This window comes from Phoenix dactylifera, chromosome 10 (genome assembly GCF_009389715.1).
Source record: "Phoenix dactylifera cultivar Barhee BC4 chromosome 10, palm_55x_up_171113_PBpolish2nd_filt_p, whole genome shotgun sequence".
NCBI classification, from domain to species: Eukaryota; Viridiplantae; Streptophyta; class Magnoliopsida; order Arecales; family Arecaceae; genus Phoenix; species Phoenix dactylifera.
This window is the reverse complement of record NC_052401.1, coordinates 7,762,068-7,781,403: the sequence shown is the minus strand read 5'-3', so window position 1 is coordinate 7,781,403 and position 19,336 is coordinate 7,762,068. Positions and strand designations below refer to the sequence as shown.

The 19,336-nt window shown below is 37.4% G+C and overlaps 1 protein-coding gene across 1 annotated transcript; it reads left to right on the top strand.

Annotated features, from left to right (window-relative positions):
• Nucleotides 1-5,877: 5,877 nt before the first annotated feature.
• On the top strand, nt 5,878-17,345 carry LOC103713741 (probable metal-nicotianamine transporter YSL6). The gene is made up of 7 exons (XM_039130952.1): nt 5,878-6,387; nt 8,099-8,271; nt 10,851-10,948; nt 12,743-12,880; nt 13,221-13,410; nt 14,722-14,854; nt 16,207-17,345. The coding sequence occupies exons 1-7, from the start codon at nt 6,042-6,044 to the stop codon at nt 17,139-17,141; spliced, it is 2,013 nt and encodes a 670-aa protein (XP_038986880.1). The 5' UTR covers nt 5,878-6,041; the 3' UTR covers nt 17,142-17,345.
• Nucleotides 17,346-19,336: the final 1,991 nt, after the last annotated feature.

Sequence of the window (19,336 nt, the reverse complement as noted above, 5' to 3'; positions counted from 1 at the left end):
AAGATAAGGAAATAATGATCTAAAGAGATATTTAAGACAGAGATTAAGATCATGAGATTAGGGAGTGTGGCTTTTAGGAGACATTGGTCGGCTTATGCTTAACAAAACTACCTCTACACAAGATCAGTGGTGAGTAATCGAAGCTCTCTTAGGGTGCAAGATTAGTTAAAGCCGAAGTTATTGAGAATCGTTAAGAGGGGTTAATATATTTGAGAATCATGCTTGGGTGAATAGTTGTGAGAATGCTTCTTTTCTTGGTCTTGATAATTTTTTCTCTTTTGTTTTAATGCTATAAAAGAATTCAAGCATGTGGAGCATTGGACTGTATCAAATTAATAATGTATCAAAGACATGAAGTGATGCATGGTTTGTGCATTGTTCTCTTCCCAAAATAAAAAAATGGCATGTTGTTATGCTGTATAACCAACGCTTAGATTTGGTTGAGATTTATATAATATACCATCTCATTAAGTGTCTATTAATGACAAGTAAATATCTAGGCTATGATCTTAACTGAGATGAAAAATCTTGATGTTTCTGTTGATACCCAAGGTCAGCAGTGGGACATATGGCAACCATTTCTAAGTGGCCACTAAAGTGCAATACAAAACTAATTAGACTATCTCAAGCCCACTTCTTTTACATCATTGGCTTTCTAGTAGGGTTGCAACTGAAGCTTCTTGAACTTGAGCCACTCAAATCATATTTTAGCTTAGTAGTCCATTGCTTAGTTTATTTGGTGAAGCATGGACTGGAAATTGATAGTCAAATATCAATGCAAGGTTGAGTTTAAATTGATTGCTTTGCCAACCCTCCCTGGTCTGAGCTTCTGTGGAACCTTGTTTTTGTAATTGGGCGTGGCCCAAATTGGTGTAGACTTTATAGAATGGAACGTTATCCGAAGTAGATCAACCGTGTTGGTCCAGGTTTCAGAACAAATACCAAAAGTTATTGAAAATAGATGTTGAAAGAAAAAAGTTGAGAGAGAGAAAAAATTTCTTGAGAGATGATAAAGTTTTTAATAAAACATAGAAGCCCGAAGCTCCTACAAGGACATTGTACACTATAATACCGCTCGTCCCACACTTTTTCCTCTCTCTTTTTTCCTAAGCCACAAGAAGGATGCCTCAAGCTCTCTTTAAAAAAGTATCTAGTGGGTGAGATGTTTGGGTTCTATCCAAATTCAAAAATTAACATCTACTAAATGACAAAGTCTTGCTATAAGACAAAATTTTACTAGGACTTGCTTAAGTTTGTTATGCCTGAAGTTCATCCTGAGCTAATTGGACCAGCACATAAAAAAACAAAAACAACTATGCTTTGAAATTTGTGATTGTTAGGATCCCATGCATGTCTCAGAAAAATTTCAAAAATTTTCAGATCGCAGCGGAAAAGCATGCGCGAGATCCTGTTCATTGCATGAACGTATTTTTTAAACTTCGTTTGTAGATAGATTAGGATTAAATCTTTTAAACCATTTTATATCATTAGGAAGATCAGATCTTCACCTTGTGCGGGTAGATGGTCATCGCAAATCTGATATTCGTAGATTTGATGGAAGGTTCGCTTGAAGCCGCACACGCGTCCGGCCTCTACGGGTATCCACACGAGGCAAAGCACCTATCGAAGCTTTTGTATCTCCCCGGGATACTAGCTCCCTTACAGAGATGGCTATTGATGGCTGAAGTTCTCTCTTTTGAATCAACTCTTGATTGCCTTGAGAGGAGGAAGAAGAATGAGTGATCTAGGAAGAAGAATACAAGGCCCTTCGCAGCCTTTTCTTTTCCATGCGTTGGAACCAAAGAATAGGAGGAAGAATGGCCATGCCAAAGCTTCTTTTTCCCCTTGTTTGCTTGCGGCTCAAAGGAGGAAGAGGGGAGGAGGGGTTCACGGCTGAAAGGAGAAGAAAAACATCTGAATTTCGCAGCCCTTGAAGCCCTCCTTTTTGATGGCATGTGGATTTTAGGAGCTCATCTTTATCTCCTTTTAATTCAAAATAGGAGGGGTGTACGACCCTCCTTCTTCCCTCACACCATCAGGCAAGGGAGGGGCCCTCTTATCCCCTTTGGTTGGCCCCACTTAATCAAATTAAGTGGGGATAGGGTTAGGACTAGTTCTAGGTCCAATCCTATTCAAAATAGGATTAGGTGCACCCATTTCAATTTCCTCCAAATCCTAATCCAATTAGGATTCAATTGAACCATGACTCAATTGAACTCTTCAATCCTAATCCAATTAGGAGTCATTAGATTAATTAGATTAAAATTAATTAGGACTTAAGAACTCCTAATCCAATTAGGAATTATTAAATTTCAACCCTAAACCAAATAGGACTTTAGAAATTCTACTCCAAGTAGGACTATAATTTAATTTGAAATCATAATCTAATTAGGACTCCAAGAATTCTACTCTAAGTAGGACTCGTGATCAAGTCCAATTAATTAAATCTAATTAATTAAATTAAATTGCAATCCGATCGCAATTATTTCTTCTTCAACTCACTAACCTTTAGCGAGTTAACTAATTATCAATCAAATTAATTATTTGTGATTTCTAACCACATTTAACCATCGGATCGGTTAATACCTCTAATGTGTGTGACCCCATAGGTTCTATTCTATCTGGTAGTGAGATATATTGCGATCTCTATCATAATATTATTGAAAACTTCTTTCAACGGGTTGAAACAATTCCAACTCAACTCACCAGGAATCATCGACCATCAAGATGGTCCCTGTGAGTCTCACAATCCACCGGTGACACCTAGCAGCATGTAGTGGCTACCCAGTAGAATGGAATGATGAACCTCTAGATGCAGTTATCGTATGATACAGTCCTTCTGTCGTGGATCCCTACAGACCGGAGGTCATGGATAACTCGTCAAACCTTGTCGTCTGTCATATGTTTAAATTTATTCTACTTGAGTTCGAGAGTGGAAAACTCTTTCTCCACTGTATATACTGCCCGGCCAAGGTCTTAGAACTCAGTCTTATAAATCACATAGGATCACTCCTCATCTATCAAGGTTGATAGATTCCATGTAGGTGCATACCCTACTCCTACAGTGAACCTACTGCAGCCAATCTACACTACAAGGACCCATATGACTAGAGACCATGTAAATGTGTAGTCAAACTATAATAATCTTACTGTGAGTAGCCGAAGCACCGCAAGTCAAAGGACCAGTCACACTACTGCAATATCAAGCAAGTCACTGACGAGTGGATAGACATCCAAGTGACTTCTTATCTTGGTCACGCTCAGTACCCTTGTTCTCTAACAAGCACCTGCACTATCACTTCAGTGTCTCTACACTGTGGACTCGAGTCTCGTCCATCCATAAGAAAAGCGATATGTGCACTGATCTCATCGGATCGATCACCGTCCTCGTGATGATCCATTGATCAGGAGCATTTAGAAATTAATCACCAATGATACATAGCTTAAATTCTCAACTCTTGAGAATTTGTATCATCATCATATTAATTTCTTGGACGATTCATAGACACATAAATAATATGAATGAAAAAGATGCCCATTTATTATTCAATAATAATAAAGTTAAGTACAAAATTATGTTCCAGAATTAATAATGTGTCAGCCAGATTGGCTTCTAGGGCATACATCTAACAGTGATGACTTCAATAGACTTGTACTAGAGATCCTAATGATGAACAAACCATCTTGATATAATTCAACTTAGCAGCTCAAATTATCCTTGGGTGGAACACTTAAAAATTCAACCAAGTTTGAGTTTGAATTGTTAGGGTTCTTGTTTGATCAAATTAGGCAAGAAATAGACAATTTGCCAATCAATTGGTTAATGTTGCCTTACAAAGTACCCTACTGAACTCAAGTAAGTTGCGCCCTTAGCAGTTAACATAGTGAAAGATATTCACGTTGCAAAAGAAAAAGATTGCTACTCATCTGTAACATCTTATTGGCATAAAAGCATTGCTTTGCTATCCCCTACTACAATATAGGTCCCAAACAAAGATGCTCCAAATTACTTCTATGCTCATCAAATTTGGTAATGTAGTGAAGAGTTCATGTAAATCCTTCAATCCTAGAGGATATGTGTGAGGTCCTAGGCGTACAAATCCATGTTGAGGAATAGCAATCCCACATTGGATAAGTTAAGAACTTCTGTGGTGCTTATATACTTTTGGGCCCATCCATCTAACTGTCCAAGATTTTAGATAGTATCTTTAAATTGGTATCGGGGCCCACCGATCCTTCTTGCCTGCTAAAATCTCCATGCTTCTACTTATTAGTCCAAGTGTCACCTCTCATTTTGGATTTTATCCCGCGGAATCTATACTTGAGAGGGGTGTTAAAGGAAAAATAGTCCCACATAAGTAAGTTAAGAACTCTTGTGGAGCTTATGTACTCTCAGGCATATCCATCTAAATATATGGATTTTTAGATAGGATCCAATTGCTTTTGTTTTCTTGAGGATAGGACAAAACATTTCATATATGAAAGCAAGACCTCTCATTAGTGCATATGACTGCTAGGCTCAAGTTGGCTTCCAAAATTATCCAAGTCACTCACTAGTTTGAATTTTATAATTATTTGGTTACCTCATCAACAAATCTTACAATACACGCCAGTTGGAAGATTGACACATTGTATCCTATAGATGTATACTATTGAAAAAAGGTATAATTAAAATACATTAAATATAGATCTTAGCAAAACGTACTTACCAAGTAGTTCAGCCTAAAATAATACGTACCATATATCAAAAGAAGCATAAGAAAAGGCAAGAAAAATTATCACTTAAAATGCACTTAGATCTAGAATAAGTTGGGATATCCCTAGATGGAGGAATATCCTTGCTAAACACCAAAAGAGGGGCAGAAATTGCTTTATTTTCTTCAACTATCTTTTTACCCTTATCAACTCTATAAACATCTAGAAAAAGTTAAAAAAACAATTTCATCAGGAATTGGCAATGAATAGATAATCATTAGGATATAGTTTTATATAGTTTTAGAACATGAGCATTAGGATAAATTACTGCTTAGATCATTGCTATTTGATAATCAGGAATTGGCGTGACACACAAGAGACATGAATAGCAGGCTGGTAGGAGTATGGTTTGTAAAATCTCCAACTGCCATTCAAGACCAATGAATAGATAGCCTTTATTTTTTTTCTGTATAAAAACTAAGATACTAATCCTGAGATCTCCTTATCCTGCAGAGATTTCAACTACATTCAAATATAATGCATCAAAATCTAAGTCTAGCTCCTCATCCTTGAACTCAGGTCCAATTGGACAAGAAAAATCCTAGCCATGATATGGCAATTCGAAAGAACTTGACAGATAACAATGCAAAGTAGCAATGAGAATATACCAAACCAGCTGAATGGCTTTTTGAGTAATATTTTTTGTGTTACTTGAGCCTTTTTTTGATCCTAAAATATCTATAGGATCTTTACATCCATTAACATCATTCAAAGAAAGTCACTTAATGTGTCTGGCCTCAATCATTTGGAATCCTAAAATATTTACAATTCCTCTACGATTCAACCTACCAAGCATTTTGGATCTCAAAATATCTATCATACCTCTAGATTCCACCTACCATTCAATCAACCACCCCATGCCAAAAAAAAAAAAAAGAATCAACGACAGAAGAGCAAAAAAACAAAAATCCACTCTAACATTTTGTCCAATTCCCAGACACTTTAAAAACACCTTCCAAAAAGTTCCACCCTTGTACAATTACACCAATGCCGAGAGGAGCTCCAAAACAAAGAGGGAAACAGTTCCAAAGGTAAGCTCACTTCCCCCAACTACCACACGCCAACTTCCGGACGAAAGAAGCTATCACTTAAAAGCCAATAACGTGGAGCAAGAGGCCATTATTTTTATTTTTTAACGCCCGCCACCAAAACTGTCGTCCCCTCTCCTGTTTTCCCCTGTTTCGTCTTGTTCCAAGGGAAAAATCGAAAAAGGCGAGACCTTTCCCCGGGATCCCAAACCCTAACCCTAGAAATCAGCCCCCGGAAGCCCGAATCCAACGCGGGGAATGGAGAAGGAGGTGGAGATCGCGGAGCCGCTGCTGCCGGCGCAGGAGAACGGGGTTTCCGAGAAGGAGGAGAAGATCCCGCCGTGGAGGGATCAGGTCACGATCAGGGGTCTGGTGGTGAGCGCGCTTCTGGGGACGCTGTTTTGTATTATAACGCATAAGCTTAATCTCACGGTGGGGGTGATTCCATCCCTCAATGTGGGTGCTGGGCTTCTGGGGTTCTTCATCATCAAGAGCTGGACGGGGTTTCTCCAGGGAATGGGGGTGTGGTCGAAGCCGTTTACCCCGCAGGAGAATACTGTGATCCAGACCTGCGTTGTTGCTTGCTATGGCTTGGCATTCAGCGGTAATTAGCTCGGTTTCTTTCTCTTGCGTTCATAACGATTTTTTTTTGGGTTCAATTTGATTGTATAATTTTGGGGAATATGGGGGTACTTCTTTTTTAACAAAAGAGATGGGATCTTGGTGATGTGTATTGTTTCTAGAGTTATGATGAGATACTTACTTTAAGAATTCTGGTGGTGGGGGGGGAGGGGTATTGAATCTTATGTTGTTATTGCTAGAATTTTCCTTCTAGATTTGTAGGATATGGACAAAGATTTTGTTTTCTGATAAGTCAAAAGGAAGTGGTTATCATGATCAATCTAATTCTGTTGTTTTATAATGAACTTTTTGTATTAAGAATCTTAGTGAAAGATTTGGATTTTGCGTTTTTATGGTGGAATTCGGTTGTATGGCTTGGGGGATATAATGAGAGATTACCTTTGTTTTTTCTCCCCCTTTTTTCCTTTTAAATGTTAGTTGGCCGACTGGTCTTGAATGCTTGTTGGTTGCAATTGAATATAGTATTGTTTTGTCAACTTGAATCAAAAGGATGGAGAGTATCTAGAGGTTATTTGTAGTTAGTGGAAAATTGTTTTATATGAATTGGCAATGTGGCATTTCTACTTAATGCCTTTGTGTTGTCTATATTGAGAATCCTATCTCTGATGAGGCTAATTTTTTTGGACTTTCACAAGATGTTTTTTTGTTCCTCTTGTTCCTACATTTTTTGTTTAGATTTTTGTGCATTTGGTTCTCTCAGTATGTGCATGTGTGTGCTTCAGGATTTTGGTTATGTGATGTCAAAGCTGAAAATAGGAACATAATTAATGAATAGACTGGTATAAGGGGACAAGAGTAGAAAAGTTCCTTTTCCCTGTGACCTTAACAGGGGTTGTAGACATGACAGTCTTGCAACTTGTTAAAATTTAACTTTGAAGTTACCTGTTTGACATCGCTATTTCTGATTAACAAAATTGATGAGTCCTTGTCTTTGTTTTATTTAGCTTTTTACTCAATTTCTGAATGTTATTTTTCTTTGAAATCAGAGTCTCGAGTATGTGGCTATCTACTATATGGAATTTCTTTAACAGGAGTTGGCCATGGCTTTTCCTGTGCACTTAGATAGTGTTTATGTGTTATGGTATTGCAACTGTTTTTCACTAACCAATATGTATATCAGACTAATATGCGCAACACATTGTTCTGAGATATAGACATTATTATTCTTCTGATTTTTTGACAGCATTGGCTGATTATTGTAATTTAATGGTTAACATTTCAACATGTTAAACATAGTTGTAGGAAAAATACTTAGAATAAAATGTGTAGTTCTAGTACTGTAAGTTAATTTTTTGTTCTTCTTATCCAATTTTAATATTTGTTGCGTTTGTTTGGTTTCTATTAACAAACATGCATTCAACATCCTCTTTTGCTTTCAAAGAACTCTTGTAATTGTTTTTTTGTCAATAAATCTGCTGTTTGTTATAGACCTCCTTTGTGTTGTGGTTGGCTTATGTCTACTTTATGGTTCTGGCTGTTGCCCTAAATCTCTCTCAAGGTTCAACTGATTCTAACACTTCATTTTGAAATGACCTGGAAATGTTATCTACTAGATTCTTAAGCTTGTGTTTGACTGAAACATGAAATATTCATCCAATTGATAAACTGAAAATCATCTTCACGATTGATTTTATTCATTTCTTGAACTGTTGGATTGAATAACATTTTGACAGGGGGCTTTGGATCCTACATGCTATCAATGGATCGGAAAACATATGAACTTATTGGAGTCGATTATCCTGGTAACAGGGAAGAAGACATTAAAAATCCTTCCTTGGGATGGATGATTGGTTTCATGTTTGTTGTGAGTTTTCTTGGTCTGTTTAGCCTCGTCGCACTACGTAAGGTATCTATGATTGTCACATCCGCACTTGTAAAAAATTGCTGTTGAATCTTTTTCGTAGTTTGTGGAAAATTTCAATGATTTATGAAGTTGTATGCACTAAATTAATACCTATAATAGATTAGTGCCTTCTTGCTAAAATAAGACATTTAATCTGCTTGCTATCTGATCCCAGTGAGTTAGGATTAGGCTTGATACTTATGAGTCAGTTATACTAGTGCTGTTGATCAATTCTACATTAGATTCTAACTTGGTTGAGCACAGTGCACTTTAAAATTTACTAGTAGTAAATATGGCCTGGATAAGCTATGTTGTGCAATTATTTCAGAGAAATGTTCATCAGTTTTAAATTTGTAACTTCTCATGGATATTGTATTGCCAACTTTTGTATGGTGATGTTTTGGAAATGTACTACGTTAACTTCAACTTTATAAATTACTGATATGGAATTCCATTCTTATCCATTATACTGAGAATGACAAGGAAGCTCCACAAACAGGGGTTTTGATCGAAGTACGTTGCAGTAACCACATGGAGATTGTGATATAACAAGCATTATGATAAAGTAATAGCAGAGATGGATGCATTGTTGCAGTAGTTAAAATTGAGGTTTCTTACATCTGATCATCTACTGGGGTATCAGTACATTTTTCTTCCTTATTTACTGACAGAAAAACTGTTTACAAGGTTCACAATTACAATAAACTGCAAGGTAGAATATTTCCAGCTTTCAGAAAACATTCCTTAACAAGACCCATAACAAATTTCAGTCAGATTCTTTAATGTACTCAACATATGGAATACGTATGAACTAGGAACGTGTAATATTGATTTGTCTGCCCATGACAAAATGCATCCCAAAACAACAATGCCTTCAAATGAGTTGAGTCCATCACACATGTCAAATCTTCAGGTATGCATGGAAGTAAAATTTTTCTGCCTTGAAAGATATGGAGGACATGCCGATTGAAAGATTGTGCTTTATAGTATGTGGAATAGGGCTTAACGTTTAGAGATTTAGGGTCCCTTTTTGTTATTTATAGTTTTTATATGACATTTTTTTATTATAATCTGTGCTCTAAAGAATATGCAGTTTTCAGTTCAAATTGTTCTTTCTTCTTGCTTTGCTCTTTCGAGACTAGAGAACTTGAGATGACTTGTTCCCTAGTTACATGATCTTGGATTTCCTAATCACTTGATTAGGTTTTCTTGCCACCAGTAGCTCTTAAATTCTTTAGCAAGTTCCAAATCTTGCCAAAACTTAGCTTGGCCAGTATTTCAGCCCCAAGTCCCAGAGGGTTGGCTTTAGGTTGTGAGGTGGTTGTACAAATATTGTCAAACCTTGCTGGGTTATATCTTGATCCATAAAGATTTCCCTGTTCAATTGGAAAGACTAGTAGCCTCTGTTTAGGATACAATGTCCAAGTACATGTAAGGGTTTGGTGCAGCAACCTCCATATAAATATACTTGCATTTGGTGTCAAGGGATATTAAGGGTGCCACTATTTTAGCTGTTGGCATCGATTGAGAAGATACTTGAGTAGTATCTTCCAGTGGTTGTATTTATAGGAAAGCCCTCAGAAACAACATCTAATATTAATCTTTCACATCCTTTCCTGTAAATCCTCGATCAAAGCAAAATCCTATTTAAGCACATTCTGGGGACTGCAGCTTTAGCTTTTCAGTGACCATTTCATGCATATACAAGCCCATCCTTTCCAGGCTTCCTCTGCTCTCACATTGACTGGAGCATACTGCCACAAATATTAGTGGTGCAATTAATTAAGTTGCCTTTTATGCTTTTATCTATAGTTATATTCATTCCAGTTTTATATAAAATCCTCTGTAACATTCAAATCTTCCATGCTTGAGCTATCTGACTTTAGTGTTCCAAATTGCAGAACATTACTTTCTTTCCAGTTGTTTTATATAATTGTACTTTTCACTATTATTTTGTTACAGAATTGCACTTATATTTCACATGCATGTGGTGAATACATTATTCTTTATCTGCATCTCCATTTCTTCACCTTGCTCTAATTCTGTTGGTTTTTCCTTAATCTCTCTTCTTTCATACTGTTCTTCCATATATTCAAGTATCTTGAAGATTCATCTTTTGGATGATGATTCTTGGTTAATCCACATATCCATATCCATATCCATATCCATACCTATTATAATTTGTGGATAATCTATATTAGTTCTTTCCCTTCTTCTCTTTTTTGTTTAGATTTTGTGTTACCAGTAAGGTAGGTTTTTCCATCTGCCAACAAATCATTTCCTTATCATCTAAATCCTTATCTTGCAGTTTTGCCTTGCTAAATAGTTACAGCACCAATTGCTAGAGCAATGACATCAAGTCGAGAGATAATTGTTAAATTTTCTCGAATTCCGATGCATCATACAATGGCATTGAAGAGTTTCCATTGTATCAGCTTACAGATTCTCATTTTTGTTAATAAGAGCATGAATTTAGACCTAATATACCTCAGGAATTTAAAACTCTGAGAAACATGTTGTATATATTTAAACAGGTCGATGATAGTTAATAATATTCTCCTTATTTGTTTGAATGCTTGTAGGTCATGGTAATTGATTACAAGCTTACATATCCTAGTGGGACAGCCACAGCTATGCTAATAAATAGCTTTCATACTAATTCAGGCGCTGAGCTTGCACGGTAAGTTTGGTGGCTTACATGCACATGTTTGTTGCCAAAAGCAGCTTATATTTTCTGCATATCTATTACTTTATGAAGTTGCTAACATGCCATGGTTCTTTGTAGGTTCTTTTTTTTTTCAAGCAATGGGCGGAAATAACTTAAGTCGTATATGCTTGATTTGTTTCAGAAAAAAATCTTTTTTCTCTTTAATGAGTACATGCTGTAGGGCCACTAACATGACATTGAAAAGTTGCTGAAAAAAACTAAGTATTTTCTGCAACTTGCATGATCAATGATGTTTTTCTTGTACAAGCAATTTTCTAAGCTACCTTATGGGGCCTTGCACACTTGCTTAATACGCATTTGCTTCATAGTTCGCAAATATTACTACAACAAGATATACAGTTCATAAATTCACATTAGGTACATAGGTACCGAGTGTCCCAGTATCCAGAAGAATCCGACATGTGAATCTTCCAAAAATCAGACATGGGGATATGTTTATATCTTAATATATGTACGTATAAATTTGTTTTAGCATACAATGAATAATGAGCTAGACCTATGCTTCTTAATTCATGAAATTTGATAAAAGGATTGCTAATTATTATGTTAGAATTAAAAGCATCCATATAGAAGTGCCAGAAGTAAACACATAATGATGATGACACTATAATTTGATGGTATGAAGTGTCAAAGAGCGTCATGAAGTGCCTCAAGTGTCCAAGTTTCCAACTTGTCAAAAAGTCCAAAACTTGGAGTGTCGAGGTAACATTGCAGGTACCATCTACTAACATGTAAACTATAATCTAGAAAGTTCGCAAATATGCCAACAACTAGACGTACCACGTTTAACTGTTTATAATATTTGAGCTCAGATGTGCAGATTTGAGTGAAAATCTTATGAATCTGCTCCTCAGGCTGAATGAGTGTAAATAAACACTATTTTCTTTTATTCCTTCCATTTTCTTAACTTTTTCCTCAATTTCTTGGAGCTGAACTCTTTAATTGCTTCCGGCGTTTGGAGAAATTGCAAAAAATCAATGGTTGGTTTTAGAAAAACGTTTCTTAAATGCTAGCTTTACTACAAGGAGTAGGCACTATAGATCCCCTAGGTGACTAATTGTTAAAATATTATATTAGAAAAAGTGATTAATTTATATCCATTCTATACAATTCTGAATAATATCAATTATGAATACTAATATCAGTTTTTTACTTTAGTGATTAATTTACATAGACTGAATGCTGGTATTATGTAAGTTAGAACCTCCCTTTCAACTCAAAGGAAAATGAAAGATCATGACCAAAAATAGGCACCAGTCAAATTTGTATAAATAAATGAAGAAATGATACTGGCATGAAACCAAAAAGGTCAGGTAATCAATACATATAGAACCATGATTAGTTTTAGATAGTTACAGCACAAACTCACCAAAACCATGAAACTCGTCAGCTTTAATGGAAACTTGCTGAAGCACAAATATGGGGGTCAGTTTCAGCTAGGTCTCAGCCAGAGCAATTGATTCTGGGTGAAACTTAAAACCTTCATATGTTCCAGAGCTGGACAAGTATGACTAAGTATAGAAGTGCATACCTCTGTAGGTATGTATCTATCCAGCATAAACCAGCATGGACCACTTTTATTTACCAGCAGCTGTGGCACAAGACTGTCACAACATAGTATGCTACTGTACCATCCCACCCTGTGATCAGCATGGGTGAAACAGATGTTGTATCCACTTGTATAATTAATGAAAGTATAGAATTACAAAATTCTAATATTTTCCATGCTTGTATAATGTAATGCAGGAAGCAAGTTCATTGCCTGGGAAAATATCTTAGCATAAGCTTCTGTTGGAGCTGCTTTAAGTGGTTCTTCAGTGGTGTAGGAGATTCCTGTGGCTTTGATAATTTTCCAACACTGGGCCTTGCAGCATTTAAGAATACGTAAGTTTACTGTGCCTTTAATCGTTTTATCAGTTATCTCCTGTCTCAACAACATATAGGTGAGGAATTTTGATTGTTATGATCATCTTTTCCTGTCATGAGCCAATTTCTAGCTCATGGTTCTTTTTTAATCTTTAATAATACTCTGTATCATGAGATTTTCCATGTATGGACACGTATAAAATAGCTTGTGCTCTGGGCAACTAAGCTACTGTATATACAATCAACATAAAATTTTAATTTGTCTGAGTTTCCTTCCACAAGATGTATCTTTTCTTATAGTAATAGAGAAGGCAGCTGTCATCTGTACAACATCTAATGTTCTTTTCTCATTGGGCAGGTTCTACTTTGATTTCAGTCCAACTTATATTGGATGTGGTCTTATCTGTCCACACATTGTCAATTGCTCAGTTCTTCTTGGAGCCATCATATCATGGGGTTTTCTCTGGCCATTCATCACAACGCATGCTGGGGATTGGTACCCAGATAACCTTGAAAGCAATGACTTTAAAGGACTCTATGGATACAAGGTGTGGTAAAGTTCTCTCTCTTCATCTATTTGAGTGTTGTGGATGATGAATTTTTTCCCTATTACTATGTGTACCTGGAAAGTTATTTGGACTTATAAATGAGTCAACAAATCATTTGATAATTTGTGAAACTAAATAACATGAGTTTGTATTTTGAAGTCTTTGAATATTGCGAAGATGTTCTTGACATATGGACTTGTCAAAAGCAGGGTTTACACCTATGATTCTGTCAAAAACAACTGATCCTTAAACAGAACAAGAGAAACCAGTGGCCGATGAATAACACCAGGAAAACATGCTTCATTAATTTAGGAATAAGCATCCATTGTTCTTCAGTTTGTTGAAATAAGTAACCCTAGTCAAGCTGTCTAGATGCTGTGTTTGGGTTGCGCTTGTTGGAATTTAAATGGCAAATATCATGCAGCCAGATTCTAGAGTTTGATGGTGAAACTGTGCACCATCTCTGCATGCTTGACTTGAGCATATGTGGTATCTTAATGTAACTAATTTGGAATATCTGAAGAATTTAGCTTCCAGTTTTCTGTGTTTGCAACAGAAACTTGAATCCCTGGCCATTAATTTAGGTTCATATTTTTACCTCATTAGATTTATGTCAGGTTATTCAAAAAGAAATTTCACATGTAATTGCAAGTATCTGTTATGATATTCTTTTGAGATGTGCATGCTTGCTTGCATGCAAATCAGTAAAATTACTTTGATAAATTTTGCATATATTTACAAGAAATTACTAAACTATAAATATATTATTTTGATATTGTTTATGCTATGAAGTCTTTCAAATGGAATATCGAATCATTTAGGGTTGGTATCCAATAATACCCTCTAATCACACTGTTGTGTTTGACGATTGAAAACAGTTGTCTTTTATCCTAATTAAAAAGGTCACTTTTTAAGGATCAGTTGTTTTTGACAGAATCATAGGTGACTCAATTGAAACACTTTTTAAAAAGTTCACTTTAGCATTCATTGAAACTCTATACATTGGTGTTTGTTTTCATGACTAGACTCAATTGTTTATATGCTTTAACTGATACCTGTAGAAATGTTGTCAGCATTGCATCTTGTGCACTTTTGTCTTTAGTTTATTGTAGTCAAGCAGGCATTGTCCTCACTATTCCTGCATGCTATTTCAGAATTGCTTGATTTTATAGTGAAATTTAAGTTTTTTTTAAAAAAAAATGGGGGAAAGTTCCACCATGTTTCATTGTATGAAGAGTAAAATGTAAACCAAAACAGAGATTGATCAATTTTCTAGATGGGGTATCTTTGACCAATTTTACTTTTCCACAGGTTTTTGTAGCGATCTCTCTTATTCTTGGAGATGGTCTTTACAACTTGATTAAAATCATAGTTTTAACCGTCAAGGAAGTCTTGAATGCACGCTCAAAAAAGAGTAGCCTTCCTCTTGTCACAACTCATCAAGGTAAGCGTATCCTTTGTTGAAGACTTTCTCATGGTCTGGCACAACCCCATTCATCACTTATAACTTGGCATACTTGTGATTTATAATTGCATTTCTCTGCCATGATCTGATACAAATTTATTTGCTCGTGTCTTCTATTAATGTTCTGGCATTTCTGATTTTTGGAATGTAAAAGTTATTATGAAGTTTCTTCACGCTTTCTTTCATTTTTCCAATCCAAGATTGCATGGTAATTTCCAACAAGAATCTCTTATCCAAAGAAAGGAAAAAATTCAACATGATTGACATGATGGAATAAAATCTAGATATAGCTTGTCTTCGGTCAAACTTGCATGCATGAAAGAACTTACATGTTCTCATAGACAAAGGTAAGCGTATCTTTTGTTGAAAACTTTCTCATGGTCTGGCACAACCCCATTCATCACTTATAACTTGGCATAGTTGTGATTTATAGTTGCATTTCTCCGCCACGATCTGATGCAAATTTATTTGCTCGTGTCTTCTATTAATGTTCTGGCATTTCTGATTTTTGGATTGTAAAAGTTATTATGAAGTTTCTTCATGCTTTCTTTCATTTTTCCAATCCAAGATTGCATAGTACTTTTCCAACAAGAATCTCTTATCCAAAAAAAGAAAAGAATTCAACATGATTGACATGATGGAGTAAAATCTAGATATAGCTTCTCTTCGGTCAAACTTGCATGCATGAAAGAACTTACATGTTCTCATAGACAAAGCTTGTGTGTACGTTCAGCATTTAACGGAGACATCAACCATGCCTTAATCCTGTCATGAGGGATGAGTAAACAAAGCCTTAAATTTATCTTGTTCTGAATACACGAAGGTTGCTAGAATGTTTTGGCAGATAATATCAGGTTGGTAAGTTGCTTTGGCTTTTAACTAATGAGATGCTTGGGATTTTGAAATCCATTGCAGTTGGGGCTGTTGTGATTAGCCATTACTGTAATCAAAGCAAATGTATTATTTCAACTATTTGGAGTCAACATAATAAATCCTTCAATATTCTATTAAAGCGAACATCTTCTTTGACGTTCTCCTTTTTAAAACATACATCCAGCCTTTCCAGATGTTTGCTGAACCTTCGTATCCTATCTTAATTGTTGCATCTATACCTTCTCTTCAAACTTTCTTTGACTATGAGCTTTCTTTTTCAACAAGTTTTCAGTTCGCATGTCTGCTATACTCATTTTTTGTGCTTCAACCTTCCTCTTAGCCCAGCCTCGTGACTTTTATCAGAAAGAAAAGAATTTTGGCATAAAGATATTCATTATGACCATTGGTGACTGTGTACTGCAAGTTCGCTTTGTTAATTCACAGCTTGTCATCCACAGACAATGAGAGCTCCAAGCTGTTAACAGAGGAACGGCTGCGGAATAAGACGTTCATAAAAGACAGCATACCTTCCTGGTTTGCAGCCTCTGGTTATGTTGGCCTGGCTGCAATATCCATTGCAACAATACCTATCATCTTCCCACAGGTGAAATGGTACCTTGTCCTCGTGTGTTACATCCTGGCTCCTGCTCTCGCCTTCTGCAATTCCTATGGCACTGGCCTCACTGACTGGAACCTTGCCTCCACCTACGGAAAGATTGGTCTCTTCATCTTTGCCTCAATCATTGGCAAGGATGGTGGCGTCATTGCTGGACTAGCAGCTTGTGGTGTCATGATGTCCATCGTGTCCACTGCTGCTGATCTCATGCAGGATTTCAAGACAGGCTACCTCACCCTCTCCTCCCCACGGTCCATGTTTGTGTCCCAGTTGATTGGGACAGCATTGGGCTGTGTCGTTGCACCTCTTACTTTCTGGTTGTTTTGGACAGCATTTGATATCGGATCCCCAGATGGGGTGTATAAGGCTCCATATGCTGTTATATATCGGGAGATGGCTATCTTAGGTATTGAAGGCTTCTCAGCACTGCCAAAGCACTGTCTAGAGATCTGTTGTGTGTTCTTCGTGGCGGCACTGGTTGTCAATCTTTCAAGGGATGTAGCTCCAAAGAATGTATCAAAGTATATCCCAATACCAATGGCAATGGCAGTGCCATTCTACATAGGGGCATACTTTGCAATTGATATGTTTGTTGGGACCGTCATTTTGTATTTCTGGGAGCGAGTGAACCAGAAGGACGCCGAGGACTATGCAGGAGCGATGGCATCCGGTTTGATCTGTGGTGATGGAATCTGGACTGTCCCTTCAGCAATCCTTTCAATCTTTAGGATTGATCCTCCAATATGCATGTATTTTGCGCCGGCTATTGCCGGCTGAAATATGTCAACCAGTGAGCCTGGTTGTTGATTATTTTAAGATTCACTACTGTCTGTAAATATGTAAAATAGCACATTTTAAGTGTGTCAATCAGTAAGCCTGGTTGCTGATTATTCTAAGATTTACTACTATCTGTATTTGTAAAATAGAACATTGTATTATGTCTAATGAATAATATCAGCATTGCTGTATCTGTTGTTGTAATTATTGTTTGAAGATTGGTTCCCTCTCGGTTGTGATCCTGTTTGTGAATGCTAAAAGGGAGATGGAGCTCACTCTCTTGGTGTTGGATGTGCATATCCTAATACGTGTGATCATTGTGGTGTTTGGTTAGAGTGCAATCCCATTAAGTGGGAAGTGATGCTTTGATTATAATTCGATTGGGCTTAAATTTTCTTGTAAGCATTGGAGTTTTGTATCAATTATAACCTATGAAGCATGGAACGCCTGGTATTACTGCCAGCCACTTCAGTTTCATTCCTCTCTAAGTAAATGTTGGAATTTTATGTCAATTATAATCCCACTACTCTTGATTGTCTTTCAACATTTGCTAATTCTAGTCGTAGGTTTGGGAGTCTATCAAATCATTTAGAGTTGCAATGGATCACCATGAACAACGGGGGTACAGTCTAACAATCCAATCTAGTCAATGGAATTAAAAGTAGTATACATCCACACTACTAGGTTAGAGGAAAGGATTGCAGATAGGGATCGCAAAATATGATCCGACCTGCCAACCTGACTCGTATTTGATCCGCCATAAACAGGTTTGGATTTGGCCTAAACAGGTTTGGATCGCAAATAGGTCGATCCATTTAACCTATTTATCAATTGGGTCGGATACAGATTTTAAATGTCTAACTCATTTAACCCGTTTGTAATTTGGTGCGCACAGTTTTTTTTTTTATATATTTTGTTTGCTAGGACCACATACCATAGTCCACAGTTCATCAGTTCCTGAGTTTTTTTTTTTTTTTCGTTTCCCCATTTGGCCATTCCCCTTTCCTCTCTACCGAAGCTCCATGGCGGAAGATCTCCACCCCTTCCGAGCCCCACCTCCACCGCAAGCAGTGGAAGATCTCCTCCTCCTTAGTCGGCGATCACCCCTGCCACTCCCTGTGGAAGCTCCCCCTTCAAGACCCGTCCCCTCACCATCCTCGGCCCCGACAACTCCTGCGATACCCCCGGACGTCACTGACCTGAAATCGACCGGCGGGGAGGGCGCCGGAGATGAAGGGTACCAGGAGCTTCATGACCTCCGGGGGGGAGGGGAGGATCCGACAGCACGAGGGCGGCGGCGGAGGCTAGGGTTAGGGTTTCAGGCCCTCCCTTCTCTCCATTCTCCTTCTTCAGCCCTCAAGACCCCGAGCCCACCATAGCGGCTTTAGGTTAGGGTTCCGGCGTTGACAGCGGCGACGATAAGAAGGTATGCTGTCTCCACATCCATTAGGTTTTTATTCTCCTCCTTCAGTTTAGGTCATCGGATCTATCGAATCCCTCTAGCCCAGCCCTTAGGAGGAGGGGGAGGAGAGATGCTGGAAGTCGGGCCCTCCGCTGGAGTCGTCGTTGTCCAGCTCGAGGTACCGCTGCCAAAGATGAGAGATCATCGTCTTCTGCCATGGGGAGTGGCCGAGTGGGGGTTTGTGGAAAGATGGGAGGAAGCGAGGAAGAGATGAGAGGGATTTGAAATTTTGAATAGGCGGTGGAGAAGGAGATGATTTTCTGAATAAAAGAAATGAGAGGGTTTACGATTAAAGTTTTTTTTTATTAAATGGGTTAAACGGGTCGGGTCGGGTCGGGTTATCTGTTTATTAAACATGATAGGTTAAGGTTGTAATTTTTTGACGGATTTGAAATTTTGAATAGGCGGTGGAGAAGGAGATGATTTTCTGAATAAAAGAAATGAGAGGGTTTACGATTAAAGTTTTTTTTTTATTAAATGGGTTAAACGGGTCGGGTTGGGTCGGGTTACCTGTTTATTAAACATGATAGGTTAAGGTTGTAATTTTTTGACCTGTTTTATAAACATGTTAAGTTCTGGTTTATGATTTTCTGACCCGACCTGCATCTGACCCGACCCATTTATGTCCGACCGACCCAATTGCCACCCCTAATTGCAGAGATGAAGTAAGAGATCAGGTGTAGGATAGAGATTGAAGGAGGTTGGTGGTGCGAAGAAGAAATGCATATTGGAA